The sequence below is a fragment of the Salvelinus sp. IW2-2015 genome, linkage group LG13 (assembly GCF_002910315.2).
Source record: "Salvelinus sp. IW2-2015 linkage group LG13, ASM291031v2, whole genome shotgun sequence".
Classification (NCBI taxonomy): Eukaryota; Metazoa; Chordata; class Actinopteri; order Salmoniformes; family Salmonidae; genus Salvelinus; species Salvelinus sp. IW2-2015.
In genome coordinates, this window is record NC_036853.1 from 48566652 (window position 1) to 48592280 (window position 25629).

General features: G+C 41.6%; 1 protein-coding gene across 1 annotated transcript in view; it reads left to right on the plus strand.

Annotated features, from left to right (window-relative positions):
* LOC111971309 (uncharacterized) overlaps positions 1–25629 on the plus strand; it is a 34794-nt gene that overhangs the window by 4595 nt on the left and 4570 nt on the right. Inside the window, exons 4-7 of the mRNA XM_070446022.1 lie at positions 8868–8998; positions 9199–9381; positions 22493–22678; positions 23080–23191. Of these exons, the coding sequence (XP_070302123.1) occupies positions 8868–8998; positions 9199–9381; positions 22493–22678; positions 23080–23191 (612 nt within the window). The remainder of the gene's footprint in view (positions 1–8867; positions 8999–9198; positions 9382–22492; positions 22679–23079; positions 23192–25629) is intronic.

Consider the following 25629-nt stretch of genomic DNA (forward strand, 5'->3'; position numbering starts at 1 on the left):
ACCAAAAATCAACTATCCAGACCAAGAGAAGAGATTACACCGGTCTTGTTCCATTGCTAATTAAGTGTCTTCTCTGGCCAGCAAGTTTCTTCTTCTTTGTGGGTGTCACTTATAGTAGTTGAGTATTCCTTTGCAGACATAAATCGACCAATAGAAAGGCCTGATTACACGTAAGTCTCCTACTGAACGGTTGATGTTGAGATGTAGATCTGTTATATTGACACTCTGAATGAGAATTTAATATTTGGCTGCATTCTGGGCATGTAACTCTATGAACTTTACTCTGCGACGGAAAAAGTACCTGGGGCGGTTTCAGCTTCCTGTAGCCGAGGTCCTATGTTAGAGAGGCAGTCTTCATACTAGCGTTATTATGATAGTTTTTGTAGACTGCACTTGACAGGAAAGTGTCAAAGTTCTTGAAATTCTTCCGGATGTTGGACTGACTTTCCATGTCCTTAAAAGCAAGGTGTCAAATAATTCCACGGAACACTGTATACGGGCCGAGTGTCTGCGAGGTTTTCGCTCCGGTGCCTGTGTACTTGATTCAGATGATTAACATCCTAATAGTTAGGAACTTCCCCACACCTGTGTTATGTTGGGTCTTATTGAAAGAGAAAACCAAAACTGACAGAACACTGGCCCTCCGTGGATGAAGTTTGACACCCCATGTTCTATAAAGTAATGACTGGACCTGTCGATTATATTTTACCAAAATAGGGACTATACTGTCATAGTATACAACACTACACTTGTACACAACACAACTGAATTGGCTTAATGCAATATAAGAAGAAACTAATTTCCACAACGATGAACTTTAACAAGAGCACAACCTAGTTTAATTGAAAATGGATTTCAGGTTATACCTCATTGAAGCTGGTGAGAGAAGTGCCAATCAGTGTGCACGCTGTCATCAAGCATAGGTGGCATTTGAAGATTAAAAATTATTAGATTTGCTTTTAACAAAACCAAAAAAAAAAAGAAATTTTTTGGTTATACCAATTTGATCTACCAGCTGTTTTTCATAGTTTTTTGAGGTATTTTCATATTATCTCTAACAAGTGTATGATATATAGGTAAAATATTAGCTGAGAAGAAAAAAAGGACATCTTTGTACGAGTTAGGTTGTTCCAAATTGTTAACTGGATGTAAGGGCTATAAAAGGGAGCTATGTAGGTCGACCGCTCATGCGAGATCTCGCCAGTTTTCAATGTAACAATAACAACTGTTTTGATAGGTAAAGGTAGAGACAACAGCTAAGGTAATCCACTCAGCATTAACTTTGATCACCAGATGATAAGAAAAACAAAGGCGCGGAAGTGATATTATTATCATTAAATTCAGTTGAAATCATTTTATTTCAAAAGTTTTTCGGCAATATGGAATTGCTCATCACCCGAAACACATACTATTCACTTTTTGGTACCGATAGATCCCGCGGCGGGAATTCGACTGCACATTCACTACATCTAAATATCACAAGCGTTTAAACATTGATGACTACATATAGATAGGCAGTGTAATCCACGCTAGTGCTAAAAACTCACAGGATAGTACAGGAAATTCGCTAACATAATTCACTCTCACTAAATGAAGACTATACTTAGCTAATCTTGCAACATAACTTAATTAATTAGAATCTCCTGTTATATTAGAGGCAAAGCAGAACGTACAGTTAAGATAACAAAATTCTCAATTGCACAACAGACAAACTCTAATCATGTCTTACTTACGAAAAGATGTTTACTATAAATCTCTAAATATCCAAACAACATGCTCGATGTGATGGTAACATAAAATAGTATATCAATGACATTAGACAGTGTTACTGTAACACTGTTAATTGTAGTAATATTAGTAATCATAGATGATACTACTAAAACTAAACCATCCCCTATCCAACATTATCATTCAATCGCTTCATTAGGTGAAGGATAATCACGGAGCACAGACATTAATGATAAGCCAGGGGCATCATAATCAATGGAGAGATGACCCAAACAATCATCTGTTGAGGAGGGAGCTGGACATCCAACCCAATCAACATAGTTATTAAGTAATAGAGGTATTGGATGCTCATAAGGCAGATAATATTAACACGGACGATAACAATCGTGTGTGGCCAACATACTTTTATTCGAAAGGCCTCAGTCTCCAGCTAAATAGACAGTTTGCTTAACATGAGATCTAAAATCCTTTAGTTCCTACTTGAAAAAACGCTTAGGGCTTAGAGCTTGTGAAGACATTCCCATACAAAAGGCAATGTTATCCAATTAACTCATGTACCGATATAACTTTGTCTCTTCTTGTTTAAGTCTGCAGATCAGAGGCAATGCAGGTCCTTGGGGTCAAAGCGTCAGGAGAGGTCTGAAGGAAGAGCTGAGGACCCCACGCAAGCAGGACATTCCAGACTTGGAGCGTGGCTGAATGTGCACCCCTCGTAGCCCACCGAGGACCTCGCCACGTTGCACGGGCCTCGTCAGCCAGGTGACTCGGACGCGGCATGCCACAGGTGTCAAGTGGAACGCTGAACGCCGTCCTCAAGCCTCACACAGACAGACACCGAGACCTGTCTAGCTTGTTAACACAAAGGCTCTTACGCACAGGGATCTGATAAAAGGTCGATCCAGAGTAGATGAGAGGCAGGAAAGGCTGCGGCTTGGTTCTTACTGCTCCGGCTCAAGTATTTTATCTTACGGTATCCACGTTTTTGAGGAACGGGTTCTCATTCTATTTCGAGCTAGATGAGGCGTTGAGAGACGGCACATTGATCTGTCTTTCTCTTTAGCCCTACAGATAGATGGCGTTAGAGAACAAATGATTCTGTCTAGAGGGTGACTGGAACTGAGTTACAGTAGTAGTGTACACTTAGAAGGTTGCCTAGATAAGCAAGGGGAGGTGTATAGGATGAGGTGGACTGTGAAAGTGGCAGGGCGATGCTCTCCTGACATGGAATGTAGACGAGACTCACTTAGCGAGAACAAACCCACAGGCAGATATTTACTTAGAATTACCAGAGGAATGGCTTAGGAGGACAAATCAAATATCATGACCACTCCCCTTTACAGGCGGTCAGAAACGCACATAGGTGATCACAGTGCGATGAGGCTATCACGATTCCCACTAGCGGTGTCCTTTTTCTTTGATCAGAGTATTTTGAAACTCAGACGATCCAGCTGCTAGAGCCAGGCTCGGAGGGGGAGCCACATCAGACAATAGTAAACGATAAACGGTTCGTCTGTCATGTTCTGTTACAAAGGCTTCAGCTCCCAGAGTCGAGATCCACAAGAGGGTTTCACACAGCGGTGAATCTCTTCAGCTGTCCCAGTGTCATATGCGCTTTGCCCAGTCCGGCAACTGAAGAGGCACACAGGGGTCCACACAGGGAGAAACCATTAGCTGTTACCCAATGTCAAATGCGCTTTGCCCAGGCTGGCCACCTAAGAGGCCCAGAGGCGTCACACAGGGAGGAAAACCTACAGCTGCCCCACAGTTATGGAAGAGGTTCTCCCACCAGCACCATCTGAAGTGCACCTGAATGTCCAACGGGAGAGGCCATTCAGAGAGTAACTACCTTAGAATACCGAGCAGAAAAAAACATTCCACTCTGTAACATAGAAAGTAACCATTCCAGTCGATAGCTTCTGATTGTTTATAATATAAACGCTGCATTAGAAGGAAGATTATCTTATTGTCAGTTGATAAAATTATCCGAGATGTGCATTATGGAATACACGTGAGTAACAGATTTCAGTGTTTGACATTCCTGCGCTAGAATATTGCATCCAGGCATGTGTGTGATTTATAAGGCATATAGAGCCTAAAAGTCTGTTAATATTGTGTTTGTACTCTGTAGGCAATATAATGGTTCACAAATGTCTATTATTTCATTTCTTCATTTTGACTACTTTATTTATTTAACAACAAGTTTTAATACACCATATGAAACCACACAAGACAATCTCAATGGCATGATTAAATGTTGATAAACTGGGAGAAATTAACACAAAATGGACTTTTCATTAAGACTTTCATTGAGACTCTCTTTAGAAGTAATATTATTATCTTCTTATATTCTGAACACGACAGCGCTTCTATAACATATATATGATGATGGGTGTCATTGCTGCCGGCTCACCTTAAGGACCGCATCGCCTATCCTTCCCTCTCAAGGCTCCGATCAGAATCACCTTTATTCGCCAAATACATTTGCATGTACAGGAGTTACAGAAGCCCTGAAACCCAAGGTTGAAAGAAATATAAAAATTGACTTCTATGGAATTATCTATTTGAACGACTTTAGTATCTTGTTCAAATTATCTTGACACTTAGTGTCATTGTTCTACACAACTTAGTATCATGTTTGAATGACTTAGTTAAAGTCGCATAAAAGAGTTGGTAAGTCATTCAATGGAGATACTAAGTATTCAAACGAGGAGTTGTTATTTTGTCTCATTAGGCCTTAATTTGTTATCAACTTTGTTCAGACCATGTATGTTGCTGCAACCATTCATTCACTGTTTCTGTTAATTGATGTATGACTTGACAAGTTACTTTGATAGCCTAAAGCATGCATGCCAGAGCAAGTATTGTGGGCGATCAAGGAGCAGAGCGTAATTGAGTTGATTTTTTTATTTTTTTTGTCAGCGCTGTAACTGTACACGACTACACAGTCTTCTTAAGACTGATGTACTCAGGCAAACTGATTGATCCAGACATTCTATAGGAGACTCACTACCAAACCCACAAAACAGCTTTTGGCTGTATCGAACAGACTTGTCCCAAGGATGCCACAATGGTGATAGCACACGATTATTGGTGTGGGGAAAAACACGCTCCAACCGGTAATCTGCAGTACTAAATATTGTTTATTTAATCTATAGCAGTCACCCAACTGGAGACAGGAACGAATCTTTCTTTTCAGATTTCAGACCTTGGACTCTTTGGCAAGAAGGCTGCATGAAGATCTCTGGTTCAAGTTCAAATTGCCCGCCGATTTGATAGAATACTGCGCGGTATCTATTGTGACACATTTTGTTTTACATTTGAAGAGTATTTTTGCTTAAACTAGTCTTCCCAGCTAATAGATAAAAACGACGTCGACTACATGATGTATTGTCAATACTTATGATGATAGGCACGGTATATTTTTTTTCTATTCAGTAGTTGGGGTTACTATGCTTGAAGATGTTTGATAGCTGAATTAAGTATGGTACATAATAGTTTATAATTTAGCAACTCATTTAGACTGTCTACAGACTGTCATGGACAAGGCTAGTATAAAACCTGCATGCACAGGAGTTTGATTCTCTGCACTCTGGGAGGATTTATTTTGCTAGCCGCGTTCAACTAATTTTAGCCATCACAATTCGACAGGGTTATACTCCGCATATATCAAATTAGATAGTTCAATATCTGTATTCGGCGTTGCTTCACTTGAAATATCAGATATGCTTTCGTAGTATGTTTCAGTAAACCTCATGTAGCCGCCTTCAAGCGATTGAACACAAAGATGATTTAGCAATCTTGAAATGCTTACTAATTATCCTCTTCATTTGTATTTATTTGGGGTTGTGATTAACAATGTAATTTTCCCCTCACTCTATTGTTGACTGTCGGCTTAATACACACACCTTTCTTATAATATGAAGGGTCTATCACCAAGCTTTTTTTTTTTTACGGCGATTCTGGATTTATGTAACTCATGCAAAGACATGTTGGTTACAGCTATACCCGGACTGAGTATGGTCCGATGTTCTCATTATTAATTTTGAGTGTGTATAGGGATACTTCTTGTAACTGATTTTGTTTAGAGCTTACAACAGCGCTCACATAAGGCTATAATTTTATCTTTTTTTTTTTGGGCGGGGGGGCTCAGGGAGGGGGGGGGGGCTTTTTATTTTATTTTTGTTGAGGAGTGTAGGGGTATATACCACTTACTTAATTGCCTTGGTAAGATATGATATCATGTTAACTTCCTTACTAGATAGGGTGGCGACGTCACATAATACGGCTAGGGCGATAACGCTACGCATGCTTAATTAGTGGTTCATAGTGATAATAATTCACTTAATTATATGGTATATATCCCATAATTAGAGTCTATTACCGAAATAATATGAATAAAATTCAGTTTAATAATCTAGAGAGGCGTAATAGTGCATGATTTGAGCACAGAGGGATTTATATTGCTTTCTTTCAAAAATGGATGAGTAGATGGTTTTCATCTCTATTAACGTATCAGTCATGATAAAGTGGGTTAAGGTGCGAAGCGCAAGCCGAAATTATGTAGGCAGCTCGCATCAGTCAACGACTAAGTCGAATGTTATTGCTTGAGAAGGGTTGCGTTATGTTCGTGTTTGCGGACAGCTCGGCATATTAGCAGACTTATAGAAAAACAAAGTGGTGGAATTATTTTTGGGTGGAGAAAGCACAAAATTGCCTTTTGATTGCATAGAATAGGATGTATGACATTAAGTTCACTCCTAGATCTTGTTCTATTTAGTGCGGGGCGCAATTATTCATTTTGCATGATATTTGTTCTCCCCCCCGGTTTTATCATTTGTGAATTGAATGAGTACAATAACGCAGGCATTCAGGCAGTGCTCATTTTAGTGACTAATGTGGAACGCTCGTATGCTTGCTCGGTTCGAGGTCTTGTTCGCTGTGTTGATTTGTATACTGATGTGGAAGAATTTAGAAGTTTAAAAAGATTTTGTCTTCTCTCTCACGTTTCTCTAATCAAGTTTTTCCCCTGCTTTTATGTTATCAAATTCTATATTTAGATGAGCGATCGAAAGTATAGCCTATCTTGTTGATCAGCGGGAAGAGTATCTCGCCATAATTTACGAGATGACTTGCGATATTATAAACTATCTTGTTGGGGTCAGTTGCCACTTTACATTTATTTTTGGACAATTTTCCTCCATCAGCTTTAGATGGAATACGTCATATATGATTATAGTGATCTCCCTTTTCGTATGGTTCTTATTATATGGCATTAACGTCGTTTTTACTCTGACTCTGTTGTTCCCGTGAGTCGGGGAAGCATATATTTAGAGACGATTATGTTTATGTCTCAGATCAATATAAGTGTCTAGGGAGGAAACTTATAGCAATCGCAAACCCTGTTTTTCTCTGTGGGAGAACGAAAGAGAAGATGGTTTAAACATGATATTCCGGACTAGTCTATGGGCCTGTGGGCGCCATTACTCATTACACGCCTGTTCAGCCTCAACCATTGTCAGATGGAGGAAGACAAAGGTGGCGGTTAGGAGACAGCCATGGACGGTGGGGGACTAAACCCACGCGGGGGATGGGCTGAAGCTCCCTGAATGAGACCGTATAGCTCCACATAACAATAGCACAAAGTCAAACTTGGGGGGTGTGTCGTAGTATGCTAATTTAACCATTCTAACCTCATTTAGTTTTAATGTAATAGTTAATATGCTTCTTGCGCGTGGTAAATATCTAAAAATATAAGCTTCAATGATAACCTAAACCCAAAACTCTTTGTTCATGATGTATCCATTTAGGTAGGGCTCTAAGTGGTTGAGCGTTGGACAAGTAACAGAAAGGTTGTTTGTTTGAACAGACGATGCGCGACATAGGCTCTGTTGATGTGTACCGTATTTGGCAAGGCACTTGATTAAGCTTAATTGCTCTGTAATGTTTCCTCAAGCGATCATTGTAATTGGGACTAATTGTGAGGTCGAATAATGCTGTGTCACCGGCGTTTGTTCCCTACTAAATAGCTACAGCATTTATGTCCATTCTTCTCACATAATGAAGTAATTTCTTCGCGATATTTTCTATATTCTTATGCGATTTTAGATTTTTCTTCATGCGTCACTATGATTGTATTTAAAGTTCTACATATTGGTATATTTAGAATCCTGAGCGGGTTATTTACATGTCTCTGTGGCAACTCAAGTTAGAAGGCGCCTTCTCTCTACTTATGATCACTGACTAGGAGCTGAGTTAGATAAACCGTGTGTGTAGCAATGTCACATAATTCAAAATGCCAAGCGATATTCAATGTTCTTAGGCTCTTACATAAATTTTTTACTTAGATCTGACAGAATCGTAGACCTTCGCTTTTGTGGGCATGTTTGCAACCTCTTTGACAGGTGGCGTTCGTGGTATGGAATCTGTGATGTTACTGAAATTTAGCTATCACGTTAGAGGGACTTACAAGAATTATTGTATGTGTGTGAGGTAGCAGAGATAAAGGTGATCTACATGATTCCATAAGTGTTATTTCATAGTTTTGATGTCTTCACTATTATTCTACAATGTAGAAAATAGTAAAAATAAAGAAAAATCTTGAACGAGTAGGTGTGTCCAAACTTTTGACTGGTACTGTAGGCAAGAGGAGTAGTGGTGCACGCGCTCGCCAGTCATGTACACYCACTGTTGTGGATGCAAGGTCCAACTCAGATCACTTCTGACACCAGTGRAATGAAACAGGCAGGGAGTGCGGCACGAACCATCAACCTTCTGGCCCGTAGTCCCGCGGAAATCGACTGCCCTAAAAGCATGCTCAAGTGGCAGTCTATCCACGCTTATAAATCCAGGGTAGCTACAGGATGCAACAATACTTCCCCTGATTACTTAGCTATCTTGCACAATTTATTTGATCTTTGTTTTACCAAGCAGGTCAGTTAAGAACAACTTCTTGCACAAAGAAACTATCATATTCTTTCCAAATATGTTCATACTCAACTAAAATAATGTGATGCATGGAACAATAAATAGTATATCAAGACATTAGGACAAGTGTTACCTTACATCCTTGTCAATTGTAGARATTGTCAATAGTGTACAATATAACTTAACCATCCCCTTTCARTCAATCGCTCTCTTAGGTGAAGGACATCTCACCGGAGGCCACAGGAGCTTTGTGAAGCCAGRGGGACACAARACATGGAGAGATGACCAACCCATCACTGTTGATGAGGGGAGTGGAACCTCAACCCAGCACYTTATTGTGATAGAGGTTTGTGTCATAGTATAACATTAAGTGACAGTACATCCGATGTGGCCCATTTTATTTCAGAAAGGCTCCCTTCAGCTATTAATTTGCTTACATRTACATCCTTATTTATCAGCCATAGGGGAGCTTGTGAGACTTCCCTACGGCATTGTTATCCAATTCAACTCATGTACCGATAATAACTTTGTCTCTTCTTGTTTAAGTCTYCAGATGCAGAGGCTGCAGGTCCTGGGGTCAAGCTGGAGAGGTCTGAAGGAGAGGAGGACCCACAGCACAGCAGAGACATCCAGACTGGAGCAGTGGCTGYAGTGGCATCCCCTGTAGCCACCGAGGACCTCGCCACCGGTGCAGCGCCTCAGACCAGGACCGGACGCAGCATCACGGAGGTCAGTGGAACGCTGAACGCCGTCCTCAAGTCACAGACAGACACGGAGACTTTAGCTGTAACACAAAGGCTCTTACACACAGGATCTGATAACAGGTCAGATCCAGAGAGACTGGGGCAGGAAAGGCTGGGCTGTCCTACTGCTCCCGGCTCAGAGTATTTACTTTACGGTATTCCGAGTTTGAGGAAGGTTTATTCCTATCGGYACTCAGATGASGCGTTAGAGACCGGCAATGATCTGTCTTCTTCTTACCCTACAGAGATGGGTTTAGAGAGACAAACTGATCTGTCTAGAGGGGACTGGAACTGGTACAGTAGTAGTGTACACTCTGAAGGTTGCCTAGATAAGCAAGGGGAGGTTATAGATGAGGTGACTGTGAAAGTGGAGGGCGATGCTCCTCTGACATGGAATGTAGACGAGACTCACTTAGGAGAACAACACTCACAAGGCAGATATTTCTTAGATTACAGGGAAAGCTTAGAGACAAATCCAAATYTCATGACCCYCTCCCCTTTACAGGCGGTCAGGAATCGCAACCRAGTGTCCACGTCGATGAGGCCTTCCGATTCACACAGCGGTGTCCTTTTCGATCAGGTATTGAACTCAGACGACAGMGCTAGAGCCCAGGCTCAGGGAGGGGGAGCCACATCAGACAATAGTAAAGAGAAACGGTTCCTCTGCATGTTCTGTAACAAAGGCTTCAGCTGCCCCCAGAAGGCAGAGATCCACAAGAGGGTCCACACAGGGGTGAAATCTTTCAGCTGTACCCAGTGTCATATGCGCTTTGCCCAGTCCGGCAACCTGAAGAGGCACCAGAGGGTCCACACAGGGGAGAAACCCTTCAGCTGTACCCAATGTCAAATGCYCTTTGCCCAGGCTGGCCACCTAAAGAGGCACCAGAGGGTCCACACAGGGGAGAAACCCTACAGCTGCCCCCAGTGTGAGAAGAGGTTCTCCCACCAGCACCATCTGAAGATGCACCTGAATGTCCACACGGGAGAGAGGCCATTCAGAGAGTAACTACCTTAGAATACACGAGCAGAAAAAACATTCCACTCTGTAACATAGAAAGTAACCATTCCAGTCGATAGCTTCTGATGTTTAGATAAAACGCTGCATTAAAGAGAAAGATMKATTTTCATTGTTGTCAGCATAAAAATATCCAGAGATGCATTAGGAATAACGAGAGTAACAGATTTCAGTGTTGAACATTCCTGCGTAGAATATTGCWTCCAGGCATTGTGTGATTTATAAGGCATATAGAWGCCTAAAAAGTCTGTTACATATTGTGTTTGTACTCTGTAGGCAATATAATGTTCACAAATGTCTATTTCATTARTTCCATTTAACTACTTTATTATTTTAACAAACAAGTTTTAAATACACCATATGAAAACCACACAGACACATCTCAATCGSCATGATAATGTGATAAACTGGGAAGAAAATTAACACAAAATGGGACTTTTCATTAAGACTTTCATTGAGACTCTCTTTAGTATATATTACATCAGATCTTAACCTATTCTGCATACACCGACAGCGCTTTATAACCATGATAATATGATGGGGTCATTGCTGCCGGCTCACCTTACAGGCACCGCAATCGCTACTCCTTCCTCCTTCAAGGCACTCCGAATCAGAATCACCTTTATTCGCCAAATACATTTGCATGTACAGGAATTACAGAAGCCCTGAAACCCAAGGTGAAAAAAATTATAAAAATTTGACTCTTGGAATTATCTGATTTGAACGACTTAGTATCTTGTTCAAACAACTTAGTGTCTTGTTGAAACAACTTAGTGTCTTGTTCTAACAACTTAGTATCATGTTTGAATGACTTAGTTAAAGTCGCATAAAAGAGATGGTAAGTCATTCAAATGAGATACTAAGTCATTCAAACGAGAGAATTGTTATTTTGTCTCATTAGGCCTTAATTTGTTATCAACTTTGTCAGACCATGTAATGGTTGCTGCAACCATTCATTCACTGTTTCTGTTAATTGATATGATTGACAAGTTATTTGATAGCCTAAAGCATGCATGCCAGAGCATGTATGTGGGCGATCAAGGAGCAGAGCGTAATTGAGTTGATTTTTTTATTGATTTTTTTGTCAGCGCTGTAACTGTACACGACTACACAGTCTATAAGACTGATGTACTCAGGCAACTGATTGATCAGACATTCTATAGGAGACTCACTACAAACCCCACAAAACAGCTTTTGGCTGTAATCGAACAGACTGTCCCCAAGGGCATGCACAATGGTGAATAGAACACAGATTATTGGTGGGTAAAAACAGCTCCACACCGGTAATCTGCAGTCACTAAAATATTGTTTAATTATATAAATCCCCAAAGGGACAGGACGAATCTTCTTTGCGATATCAGACCTGGTTTGGCAGAAGGCATGAAGATCTCTGTTCAGCTTCAAATGCCCCGATTGATAAATATGCCGCTATCTATTGTGACACTTTTGTTTACATTTGAAGACATTTGTTAAACGTCTTCCCGCTAATAAAAACGACTCCACTCAATATTATTGTCCAAATAATTTGTGTGCACGTAATATTTTTTTTTCTTCCAGTAGTTGGTTTTGACTATAGCTTGAAGTATTTGAACTAGCTGAATAGTAAGGTAATAATAGTTTAATATAATAGCAATAATAAACTGCTACGACTGCATGAGGCTATAAAACTGCATGCCACAGGAAGTTGATCCCTGCAATGGGAGGATTTATTTTGCAACCCGTCCAACAAATCCATCCATTAAGCAAGGTTCTCGCATATCATCAAATTAATAGGTATTTGTCATCGGTGCTATTGAAAATCAGATAGCTTCCTTATGTTTCAGTAAACCATTAGCCAACACTTCAACGATTAAACAAAAGTTTCATCATGAAAGTTTACTATCTCTTCATTTTATTTTGGTGATTAAATGTAATTTTTCCCCCCAGTTATTGTGAACTGTAGGCTATAACCTTTTTAATTGAAGGCCTATCACAAACCTTTTTTTTTGTAGGCGATTCTGATAGGCTACTAAAAGCATGTTGTTCACAGCATAAACCCGCCTATTATCTCGGATGTTCATTAATTTATTGGTGATGGATACTTTAACTGTTTGTTTAGGCTACTGTTAAAGCGCTCACATAGGCTACTCTCTGCCAGAGCTCGTGAGATAACTAGTAATTCCCTTATGATAGATATCATGTTACCTCCTTACACATAGGTGGCGCGTCCATAAGGCTAGGCGAAGCTAAGCTTTAAATTAAAGTGTTCAAGTAAATTTCATTAAATTATATAATTACCCTACTCCTGTCTATACAGAAATACATAAATAAAATCATAAAAAATAGGCAGCTAAAGCATGATTTGGCCACAGAGGAATATWAGCTTCTTTCAAAAAATATTAGTAGATGTTTTAAATCMTATTGCCTACAGTCAGAAGGAAAGGCAGCGCAAGCAATTTGTGCAGCTCGCACAGCAAATACTAAGTAGATGATTGTTGAGTTGCGACTGTCGGGTTGCGAATCTCGGCATATTGCAATATAGAAAAAAAAAAGTGGGATTTTTTTGGGGGGAAAGCAAATGCCTATTGATGTAAAGAATGCAATGAAAATACTCTCATCTGTCTTTTAGTCCGGGYCGCAACTTTCACTGTGCATTTTTGTCKCCCCCCCAGTTTTATCATTGGAATGTGATACAAAACGAGGCAATAGGGTGCWTTAGGACAATGTGGACGCCTCGGAGCGGTCGGGTAGGCTGTTTGGAGTGTTTATCTGACTGGAAAATTTAATTTAAAAAGTTATGTCTCTCCCACTTCTAAAACCAAAGTTTTCCCCCTGCTTTTAGTTATCAAAKTTCTAKATTTAATTGAGCGAWCAACAGTATAGCCTATCTTATTGGCATCAGCGGAGAGRATCGGCCATATCCCGGATGACTGCGCATATTCACACTATCATTGTTGGGTCAGTGCCACTTAAATTTATTTTTGGACAATAATTTCCTCCTCCAGTTTAGATGGACGTCATTTTCTATTTGTGTCTCCCCTTCTCGTATGGTCTATTATATGGATAACGTCGTTTTTATTGATCTGTTTGTCAGTGTCAGCAGTATTAAAACGATTATGTTTATGTCTCCAGTCATATAAAGTGTAGTAGAATTGCATGAAATGTTTTTCCTGTGCAACGAAAGAAGAAATGTTTCTGATATAGGCTAGCCTATAGCCTTGGCCTACTCMACGCTGTACGCTCTCAACCATGCATTGAACGACAAGGTGCGAGTTAGGGGGGAGCCAGGGGGGGGGGCTCAGCTCCCCTGAATGAGACGTTATCTCCCCTAAATGCAACAAAAGTCAAACTTGGGGGGGTCTCTAAATAATGCTAATTTAACCATTCTCCTATTAGTTTAAAATGTAATACTAAATATGTTTTACAGTGGTAAATATTAAAATATAAGCTTCCAAATGAAACTAACACCCCCACCTCTTTGTCATGATTTAAACCATTTAAGGTAGCCTAGTGGTTAGAGCGTTGGGACAAGTAACAGAAAGGTTGCTGGTTTGAACCKCCGAGCCGACAAGGCTCTGTTGATGTGCCCTTGAGCAAGGCACTTAACCCTAATTGCTCCTGTAAGTCCCAGAGCGTCTGCTAATTGACTAAAATGTAAACGTATGTAGCGGCGCTGTCCACTAAATAGTTCAGAATTTTGTCCTTTACTCATAGATTTTCCTTCGTACTTCCTCATTTTTGCCATTTGTTTGCCATGCGTCCTTGATTGTTTTAAAGTCACCATTGGRCTCATATTGAAATCCCTGAGCGGTTTTCTTCCTCTGTGGCAACTAAGTTTGGAAGGACGCCTTTTTCTTTGTAATGACTGGGCCTATTGATACACCATCCAAAGTGTAATTAATAACTTCAAAATGCCCAAAGAGATATTCAATGTCTGCCTTTTATAAATTTTTTACTCATCTACGAATAAGTGACCTTCTTTGTGAGGCATTTGAAAACCTCCTTGGTCTTTGTGGTTGAATCTGTGTTTGAAATMTACTACTCAACTGAGGGACCTTARAGATAATTGTATGTGTGGGGTACAGAGATAAGGTAGTCATTCAAAAATCATGTTAAACACTATTATGTGACTTGTTAGGCAAATGTTTACTCCTGAAATTATTTAGGCTTGCCATAACAAAGGGGTTGAATAGTTATTGACTAAAGACACTTCAGCTTTTCATTTTCAATTCATTTAAAAAAAAAAATTTAAAAACAAAATTCCACTTTGACATTATGGGGTATTGTGTGTAGGCCAGTGACAAAATTGTGTGTAGGCCAGTGACAAAACATCTACGTTTAATACATTTTAAATTCAGGCTGTAATACAAAATGTTTTGAACAAAGTTAAGGGAGTGTGAATACTTTCTGAAGGCACTGTATAGACACACAAATGACACAATCCACATACAGTATGTACATACCAGGCAAAAAGAAAATACAGACTACACTATAAATATCAGTTTAAACTACAGACTACACTATAAACATCAGTCTAAACTACAGACTACACTATAAACATCAGTCTAAACTACAGACTACACTATAAACATCAGTCTAAACTACAGAATACACTATAAACATCAGTCTAAACTACAGACTACACTGCTGTATGCCACGACACCTCAGTGGGGCTCGACGGCAGAACCAGCATCCTGGAACTACCCACTCGATCCACCACTCAACTRAGCCCTGCTTCCTTACTGCCTACTTGGCTCTGACACCGCTCATTCCACTTCAGGCAGACTCAACAGGATGTCCACTTCTGCCTGCTTGCTTACTGTACATCAGCCACTAGCTTCTTCCTTGCCACTCCTTCAATGCCAAGTAGCCCCAGGGCTCTCCAGAGTGATTGGCCTGCGAAGCCCCTGCAGCCGACCACAACTGGTAGATTCCAGGTTCTCCATCCATTCTGCTGACTCTCAAGGATGAGGGACTGGTATTTGAGCTTCCACTCATGCGACAACTCCATCCTCTCCTCCCAGGGCACTGTGAGCGTGATGAGGACCACCTGCTTGGTGCCTCTAGACCAAAGAACGATAACCATCGGTCAGACCTGCTTGGCAGGAGGAGAGCACATGCTCGGTTGTCCACATATTGTGCTGCTGGGCTTTTTGCCAACCCCCACGTCTGGAGGTTTGTTGGTGTGGGCAAAACATTGTACACAGAGCAAGCCAGGTTCTGCATCCCAGACCCAGCCTGCCTTGGTTTACTGACCAAACAATGTCAGTATGTTGCAGTCGTTCCTCCACCTCTATGAGCGCTCTGCTGGCTGACCACTTGTGACCTGTTATGACCTCGATCTCTAACCTCCGTTCAGACCTCTCAAATCAAATCAAATGTTATTTGTCACATGCTTTCTAAACAACAGGTGTGGACTAACAGTGAAATGCTTACATACGGGCCCTTACCAACAATGCAGACGGAAAGAAAATCGAGAAATAATAGAAAAGTAAAACACGTAATAATAGATACACAATGAGTAATGATAACTTTTCTATATACAAGGGGTACCAGTACCGAGTCGATGTGCAGGGGTACGAGGTAATTAAGGTAGATATGTACATATAACTAGGAATAAAGTGACAGATAGTAAGCGGTAACAGCAGCGTATGTGATGAGTCAAAAAAGTTAGTGCAAAAAGGGTCAATGCAGATAGTCCGGGTAGCTATTTGGTTAACCATTTAACTATTTATCAGTCTTATTGCTTGGGGGTAGAAGCTTTTCAGGGTCCTGTTGGTTCCAGACTTGGTGCATTGGTACCGCTTGCTGTGCAGTAGCAGAGAGAACAGTCTATGTCTGGCCTTCCTCTGACACAGTCTGGTATAGAGGTCCTGGATAGCAGGGAGCTCGGCCCCAGTGATGTACTGGGCCGTACACTATACCCTCTGTAGCGCCTTGCGATCAGATGCCAAGCAGTTGCCATACCAAGCTGTGATGCAGCCAGTCAAGATGCTCTACATGGTACAGCTGTATAACTTTTTGAGGATCTGAGGACCCATGCCAAATCTTTTCAGCCTCCCGAGGGGAAGAGGCGTTGTCGTTCCCTCTTCATGCCTGTGTTGGTGTGTTTAGACCATGGTAGATCCTTAGTGATGTGGACACAGAGGAACTTGCAGGTCTTGAGCCGCTCCACTACAGCCCTGTTGATGTGAATGGGGTTCTGCATGTGAATGGGGTTCTCGGTCCTCCGTTTCCTGTAGTCCACGGTCAGCGCCTTTGCCTTGCTGACATTGAGGGGGAGGTTGTTGTCCTGGCACCAGACTGCCAGGTCTCTGAACTCCCTTTATGCTGTCTGATCATCGTCGGTGATCAGGCCTATCACGTCGTGTCATCGGTAATCCTAATGATGGTGTTGAAGTCATGCACGGCCACGCAGTCGTAGGTGAACAAGGGAGTACAGGAGAGTACTAAGCACGCACCCCTGAGGGGCCCCCGTGTTGAGGGTCAGCATGGCGGATGTATTGTTGCCTATTCTCACCTGGTGTTGAACGCTGAGCTATAGTCAATGAACAGCATTCTCACGTAGGTGTTCCTTTTGTCCAAGTGGGAAAGGGCAATGTGGAGTGCAATAGAGATTGCATCATCTGTAGATATATTGCAGCAGTATGCGAATTGGAGTGGGTCCAGGGTGTCTGGGATGATGGTGTTGATGTGAGCCATGATCAGCCTTTCAAAGCATTTCATGGCTACAGAAGTGAGTTTTACGGGGTGATACTAATTTAGACAGGTTGCCTTGGCGTTCTTGGACACAGGGACTATGGTGTTCTGATGGTAGGTGTTACAGACTGGGTCAGGGAGAGACTGAAAATGTCAGTGAAGAAACTTGCCAGCTGGTCAAAACATACGCATCTTGGTAATCTGCCCTGCGGCCCTGTGAATGTTAACCTTGTTACAGGCTTTGGTTTTGCCATTTATATTTCGAGGTTGGGCGTTAGCACGTTTGCACGTGGGGCGCACTGATTGGTGTCACCTCGTTAGTATTACACCTGTGCTGGCTTGTTCATCTCATTAGTTGTAAGGTGTTTCACCTGTGCTGTCCCAGGTAATATTTAAGAGTGGCTGGCCCAGTGCTCCAGTTGTCTTGAGTGACATGGAGGGTTAACACCTTCAGTTGGCTTTCCCTATTTGATTTCTAGACAAACAATCCTTTTTCTGATCTTCCCTATTTTGTTTTGACCACTTTTTCTTTGCTTCCTGTCTTTAAGTTTGGTGTGGGTTTTTGTTTTGTTTGCCTCTTCTTGGGCAAATTTTGTGGGCTCTCATGGTGGGTTTCTTTCAGGTTACCGTTGTTGTTGCTAGTCAACTTGTCAGTGGAGACCTCCATGAGTGTCTTTCAGAACCCCTCCTAAAACCCTGCCTGTTTCGTTTTGGTTGTGGTCAGTGACTCTGTTAGTTCCCCCATCTGTTTGAGCAACATTATTTGGTTTACTTGCTGAGGAATGTAACAACCTGTTTAAAGGTCTTACTCGCATTGGTTACGGAGAGCATGATCACAGTCGTCCGGAACAGCTGGTGCTCTCATGCATGGTTCAGTGTTGCTTTCCTCAAAGCAAGCATAGAAGGCATTTAGCTCGTCTGGTAGGTTAGTAGGCTTGTGTCACRRGGCAGCTCACGGCTGMGTTTCCCTTTGTAATTTGTGATAGTTTGCAAGCCCTGCCACATCCGATCAGCGTCAGAGCCGATGTAGTAGGATTTGATCTAAGTCCTGTAATGACCCTTTGCCTTTTTGATGGTTCGAAGGGCATAGCAGGATTTCTTATAAGCGTCTTGGTTAGTGTCCTGCTCCTTGAAAGCGTCAACTCTAGCCTTTAGCTCAGTGCAGATGTTGCCTGTAATCCATGGCTTCTGGTGGGGATATGTACGTACATGCGCACGGTCACTGTGAGGARGATGTCGTCGATGCACTTATTAATGCAGCTCATCACTGATGTGGTAAACTTCTCAATGCCATCGGATGGGTCCCAGAACATATTCCAGTCTGTGCTAGCAAAACAGTCCTGTAGCTTAGCATCCACTGGTACTTCCTGTGAGTTTTTGCTTGTAAGCAGGATTCAGGAGGATAGTTATAGTCAGATTTGACAAATGGAGAGCCGAGGGAAAGCTTTATATGCGTCTCTGTGTGGAGTAAAGGTGATCTAGAGTTTTATTTTTTTGCCTCTACTTGCACTGGTGACATGCTGGTAGAAATGAGGTAAGACAGATTTCAGTTTCCCTGCATTAAAATCACCGGCCACTAGGAGTGCTGCCTCTGGATGAACATTTTCTTGTTTGCTTATGACCCTATACAGCTCGTTGATTGCGGCCGTAGTGCTAGCATCTGTTTGTGGTGGTGAATAGACAACTCTCTTGGTAAATAGTATGGTCTACAGCTTATCATAAGGTATTCTAACTCAGMCAAGRAGAACCTTGAGACTTCCTTAATATTAGAGATTGTGCACCAGCTGTTGTTAACAAAGAAACACACCACCCCCCTTGAGCTTACCCGACGCTGCCATTCTGTCCTGCTGATGCATAGAAAAAACAYCTAGATGTATATTATCCATTTCCTTATTCAGCCAAGTTTACGAGAAACATAGGATATTACAGTTCTTCAGGTCCCGTTGATAGTGATTGTACATTCACCAATAGAACAGAGGGTAGAGGAAGTTTATTTATTCGCTACGGTAGTTTCATCAGGGTGCCTGCACGTTGGCCTCTATATTGCGGTCACTTTCTCTTCCCAGTGTTGGGGATTAGGGCCTGGTCCAGGGTGAGTAAATCGAAGAATCCGATGGCGAAAACATTATGTAAAACATTTTTTTAATATCAGCGCAAAATATCACTCCAAATAGCAGAATTGGTCAGGAGCCTGTAAAACATCCGCTATACATTCCACCACTATTCCTCTTTTTCTTTAATCCTGGCTGTCCCACAGCATCATAGCCTGACGTGCTTTTGTTGCCTTGTACTCCTCTACCACAGATGTAATTGGCAGCCACAGCTTGCTGTCTGTGCTGTATAGGCCGATGGACCGCCAGCCATCTCCTGAGGAAGTGGTTAATTTTCTTCTCTAGTGCCTCCACTGTTGAAAGAGCTACTTCATAGACAAGCAGTGGCCAGAGGAGTTTAGGAAGTACCCAGTTTTGGTAGCCCTATGCCTCAAACTTGCCTGTTAGYCCGCTCTTCTCCAGAGATGTCATCCACGTGTCTGCTTGAAAGAACATCTCACACAATCTTTGTCATTGAGATTMGCCCTGTACCACTTTCCCAGGCTCTTCACAGGCTTCTCTCTGATGGTGGGAATGGTTTCTCTGATCCTGATCTTTTTCTGGACTAGGCTTCTTGACTTTGCAGACTTGAACTCCATTCTGGCCCATTTGATGAGCTCTTCCAGATCCTCCAAAATCCATCAGCCTTCTGGAACAGACTTAGATCGTCCATGAATGCTCTGCATTGAGCTGCTGGACCGGCGCGAGCATTGCCGGTACTGGCACCCCTTGTCTGAGTTTTGATTTAACGAGAAGGTTCATCGCTGCAGAAATCAACATGATTGAGAGTGCASCCGGCCACAATACCTACCTTCAGCCTTTCCACTTGTGAAGCGCATCTTGAAGTTGTCAAAATAGCATTGGAGGAGCTTCTGGAGTCTTGCAGGTACATGGTCTTGAGTGTGTTTTCCACCAGCTTGTTGGGTATGGTTCTGTAGGCAATGGTTAGGTCTAGCCACAGGACTGCCATGCCTCCTTGGTTACGCTTTGCGTCCTCGATCTTTGAGATGAAGCTTGTGTGTTCAAGGCAGCCGGACAGCTGGAACTCTGCCCAAAGTCAAGAAGATTTTACCTTCCACATTGAGGAGTGAGATGGTTTGGAATTGCTTGATGTTTGTGGAGTTATCTTCTTTTGGAATGAAACAGCCCTCAGCAACTTTCTGCAAGATAGTTTTTCCTCCATCCCACTTTCAGCAGCCTTGTACAGAATACCATTAGGCCTTGGTGCTGATCTTCTCCTGGCCTTCTTGATAAAGTAATCTCCTGCCAGCTGGGTTCCAACACCTCAAAGGGGATGGTGGCTTCATTGGTTTGATGAGTTTTGCCATCTKTTCCAGCTCCTTTTCATGCCTGGGGTCGCTGTGGACTCCACGAAGGTGCTCCTCCACCTGTTCCTTTGTTGCTTTGAGCTTTCCTGATCTTTTGTCCCCCGGGGGTTTTGATAGATACTGGAAGGGTAAAGTCTGTCCTCTKCTTCATTCGCCTCTTTCTGTCGCTGCAATGGTATTCAGCTCGGCACAAGGTCTTAATACTCTCTCTCAGATGTCCTTCGATGCTGGTTTCGCTCCCTCCCTTACTTGGTGAAAAGCCTTCAGCCTSCGCAGGTCGCGTCTTAGGGTCGTTATATTCTTCAGACCGGTTTTCTCTTGGCTRGATGTTCGTCTTGGATTTCCTCACTTTTTTTCCAAAGCTGTCAGCCCCTATGCTCCAGATGATAGTTGACATGGCTCAGATATTCTTCCCTACATCTCCTGCGAGTGTTACCTCCAGCACATGATCCACGTTTCGGTCGAACATGTCCCATTCCTTCTTTGCTGACACATTAGGCCATCTTAAGACCGATAGGGCCTTAATGATCATGTACTCTTATAATCTCCACCCAGCACAGCCAGAAGAGGACTGGCTACCCCTCGGAGCCTAGTTCCTCTCTAGGTTTCTTCCTAGGTTCCAGCCTTCCTAGGGAGTTATTCCTAGCTACTGTGCTTCTGCATCTGCATTGATTGGGGTTTTAGGCTGGGTATCTGTATAGCACTTTGTGACAACTGCTGATGTAAAAATGGCTTTATAAAATAATTGTTATTGATTGATTATTTCACAGGCTCCTTCCTGGTCTCTCCTGTGTTGTTTTGTACATATTGTCTTCTATGTTGTGTGCCTACCATTTCCTGTTGGTTCTCTGTATCCCTTGGTGCATCAGTGATGTTCCGATTGCCACCCCCAGTGATGTTCCGATTGCCTGATAGATCTTCAGACCCATCTCGTTTTTGAAAATCTTTACACATCTGTAGACCCTAGATAAATTGTTTAGATGTTCGGTTGTCCTTCATGAGTGGTCATAAGGGGTCTGTCCTGTACGTCGATCATCCTCCCCCTCTTTCGACCGAGAGTGCTATCTTATTAGGTATCTTTCCATAGCGATTGATAGTGGGTACCTTCTTGGGAAGGTTTTMATTAAGCCTTCCAAGAAAGATATTTAATGTTATGGGACTATTTTGCTTCCACTGGTGCTGGGGATCTTAAGGTCAATGGCATCACTTTACTACCAGTACATTTTAGCCAAAAACCTGGTTGCCTGAAACTAACCCCAAGCTAACCCCAAGCACATATCAAAATCCACAAAGAAATGGTTAATTGACCACAAAATCTACATTTTGCAACCGGCTTGAACCTCATTGAAAACTTGTTTTTTTAATTGAAGAGGGCAGTCCATAAGCGCAGACAAAGAATATCAAGGATCTGGAAAGATTATGCATGGAGGAATGATCTAATATCCCTCCCAATGTGTTCTCCAATCTCATAAAACATTTTGGAAAAAGGCTGTGTCGTTATCCTCGCAAGGGTAGGGTGCTGGAGTATTGAAATAATTTTGAAGCCTACCTTTTTTTGAAAAAAAATAAAAATAATTATTGTTAAAAAAATCTCTTTCTCTGAGCAATTCTGTTAGTATAAAATAAGCATATAATAAGCTCAGTATTTGATTTATTTATTTTATACAGTCTTTTTTGCTTATATTTATTAAGGGTGCCAATAATTTGAGGTGACTGTACATTTGCATGTTCAGGAATTTTACTTGGTGAAATGGTATAGYACTSAAAKGTATTGGGGATGGGTAAACATTCCATGTTGAAAGTGTGTTTATTATAGTGATGGGGGAAAAAATCAATACAGTTACATATCGCATTACATAGCACCTAAGTATCGTGATAATATCGTATCTTGACATSCCTGGCAATTCCCAGCCCTAGTTTATTATCTCTGTGTGTATGTACCTGAGGGAGTGTATGTCTGTGTAATCTGTATTACCTCTCTTCCAGGAGGAGGAGGGTCCAGAGGTGCTGCTGGTGAAGGAGGAGGGGTGTGAGGAGGGTCTGGGGAACCCTGAGGGGACCATGGGGAACCCTGAGGGGACCATGGTCATGGAGGACAACCAGACTACACCTCCTCCTGAACCCKCAGAGGAACCAGCTGAGCAGCACAGGACCACACACAGTCTCACGGAGGTGAGCCCACTGTGAACTACTGTCTGAATGGTATTAGGTCAGGGCCTGTATACACAAAGCCTCTCAGCGTGAGTGCTGATCTAGGATCAGTTTAGCCTTTTAGATCATAATAAATAAGATTATATGGAAAGATCCTAGATCAGCACTTCTACTCAGGCTCTTTGTAGATACGGGCCCAGGTCTTGATTAATTTTGTCTTAAGTGTGGGACCATGCATTTGAKTTATCAAACCATTAAAGAGTGTCAAGTAATCAAATCACACATTTAGATAGTATCACATCAACTAACATGTTTGCATAATACTCATAGCAATCCCTCATTYRCCAATCAGAAGAAGTTCCATAGCAGGGTGCTCATATCAGCTTTCAATCCAACATCCTCTCACTCTGTATRTKTTACAGTCAGTAGACATGGAGGATGGGAAGCCMYATCTGCTGATGGTCAAAGAGGAGACAATAGAAGATGGACCAAAGAGCATTAATCTGCTTAGTGGACTAAAGATGGGGGAGCAAGGTAAGGGAGAAATACATATAACCTACATACAGTGCCTTCAGAAAGTATTCATACCCCTTGYTTTATTCCACATTGCGTGTGTTGCAGACTGAATTCAAAATGGATTCAATATTTTTTTTRCCTCACCCATCTACACACAATACCCCATAATGATAAAGTGAAAACGTGTTTTTAGACATTTTAGAAAATTTATTCACACCCCTTAGTCAATACATGTTAGAATCACCTTTGGTAGCGATTATAGCTGTGAGTCTTTCTGAGTAAGTCTCTAAAAGTTTTGCACTTCTCGATTGTACAATATTTGCACATTATTATTTTTACAATTCTTCAAGCTCTGTCAAGTTGGTTGTTGATCATTTCTAGACAGCCATTTTCAAGTATTACCATAGATTGTCAAGCTGATTTAAGTCAAAACTGTAACTAGGCCACTCAGGAACATTCAATGTCYTGTGTTTTAGGTTATTGTCCTGCTGAAAGGTGAATTTGTCTCCCAATGTCTGTTGGAAAGCAGATTGAATCAGGTTTTCCTCTAGAATTTTGCCTGTGCTTAGCTCTATTCTGTTTATTTTTACCTCCCCCAAAAAACTCCCTAGTCCTTGCAGATGACAAGCATACCCATAACTTAATGCAGTGGCAGCCACCACCATGCTTGAAAATATGAAGAGTAGTACTCAGTGATGTGTTCGACTTGCCCCYAACATAACGCTTTGTATTCAGGACATAAAGTTCATTTCTTTGTCACATGTTTTACTTTAGTGCCTTATTGCAAACAGGATGCATGTTTTGGAATATTTTGTGTTCTGTACAGCATTCCTTCTTTTCGCTCTGTAATTTTGGTTAGTATTGTGAAGTAACTACAATGTTGTTGGTCCATCCTCAGTTTTCTCCTATCACAGCCATTAAACTCTAACTATTTTAAAGTCACAATTGTCCTCATGTTTACATCCCCGAGCGGTTTTCTCTCCGGCAACTGAGTTTGGAATGACGCCTGTATRTTGGTGTATGACTGGGTGTATTGATACACCATCCAAAGTGTAATTAATAACTTCACAATGCTCAAAGGGATATTCAATGTCTGCTTTTTTAAATTTGTACCCATCTACCAATAGGTGCCCTTCTTTGCGAGAAATTGAAAAACCTCCCTGGTCTTTGTGGTTGAATCTGTGTTTGAAATTCACTGCTTGGCTGACGGACCGTACAGATAATTGTATGTGTAGGGTACAGAGATGAGGTAGTAATTCAAAAATCATGTTAAACACAAGTATTGCACACAGAGTGGGTCCATGCAATTTATTATGTGACTTGTTAAGCACATTTTTACTTCTTAACTTATTTAGGCTTGGTATAACAAAGGGGTTGAATACTTATTGAGTCATTTTTTATTAATTTGTAAACATTTCTAAAAACATAATTCCACTTTGACATTATGGGGTATCGTGTGTAGGCCAGTTACACAAAATCTAAWTGTAATCGATTTTAAATCCTGGCTGTAACACAACAAAATGTGGGAAAAGTCAAGGGGTGTGAATACTTTCTGAAGGCTCTGTACAAATGACGTGCGGTGAGGTCTGTCCATATGAAAACGTTTCCATACGGATGACATTCCCCTTGTAGCATTTTCCCCTGGTTTTTCAGTTGGTGGCACCAGGCCAGGCCAATATAAAAAATTAGTAGGCCTATCATCTTATAAAGTCATTCACAGTGCTTTATTAAAAAGTGTAATAGACTACTGAGATGGAATTCAATAAATACGTTGTTTCATTCTTGTGATGTTGTGATAAGAAATATTTGAATGTGCAATCTAATCCAGTGATTTTCATGCATTTTGGTGGGTAGACACTTATGCTATTGTTGTCGCCAGTTGGAGGGTGTTTCCTCCGACATAATAATGCGGCTGGCTTCCCGGGTTAAGCGAGCAGTGTGTCAAGAAGCAGTGTGGCTTTGCAGGGTTGTGTTTCAGAGGTTGCATGGTTCTCGACATTCGCCTCTTCCGAGTCCGTACGGGAGTTGCAGCGATGGGATAAGACTGTAACTACCAATTGGATGTCCTGATATTGGGGAGAAAAGGTACAAAAAATAATAATTAAAGATAGGCCTCCAGAATTGTCATATATATTTTTCCCGATAGAGATGAATTTCCATCTTTCTGTGCTCTAATATCATAGGCTAATTTATTTGGGGATAATTCATCACCTGAGTATGTGGAAACGCAACACATTAGCTAGATCACTAACTCTAAACATAATACCCACTCATAGTAGCCATGTATAAATCTAAAAGTACATTAAAGGTCCCGGTTGTAGCCAACCGTCCGACGAGGCCTATGCACTCGCAACGGCTAATGCACATTTTCCTCGCTCCTTATCTCAAAGGCATATAAAATATCTTTGTAAAATAGTTGCTATTGAGCTCATAATTGAGAGTTGAGAAATATGAAG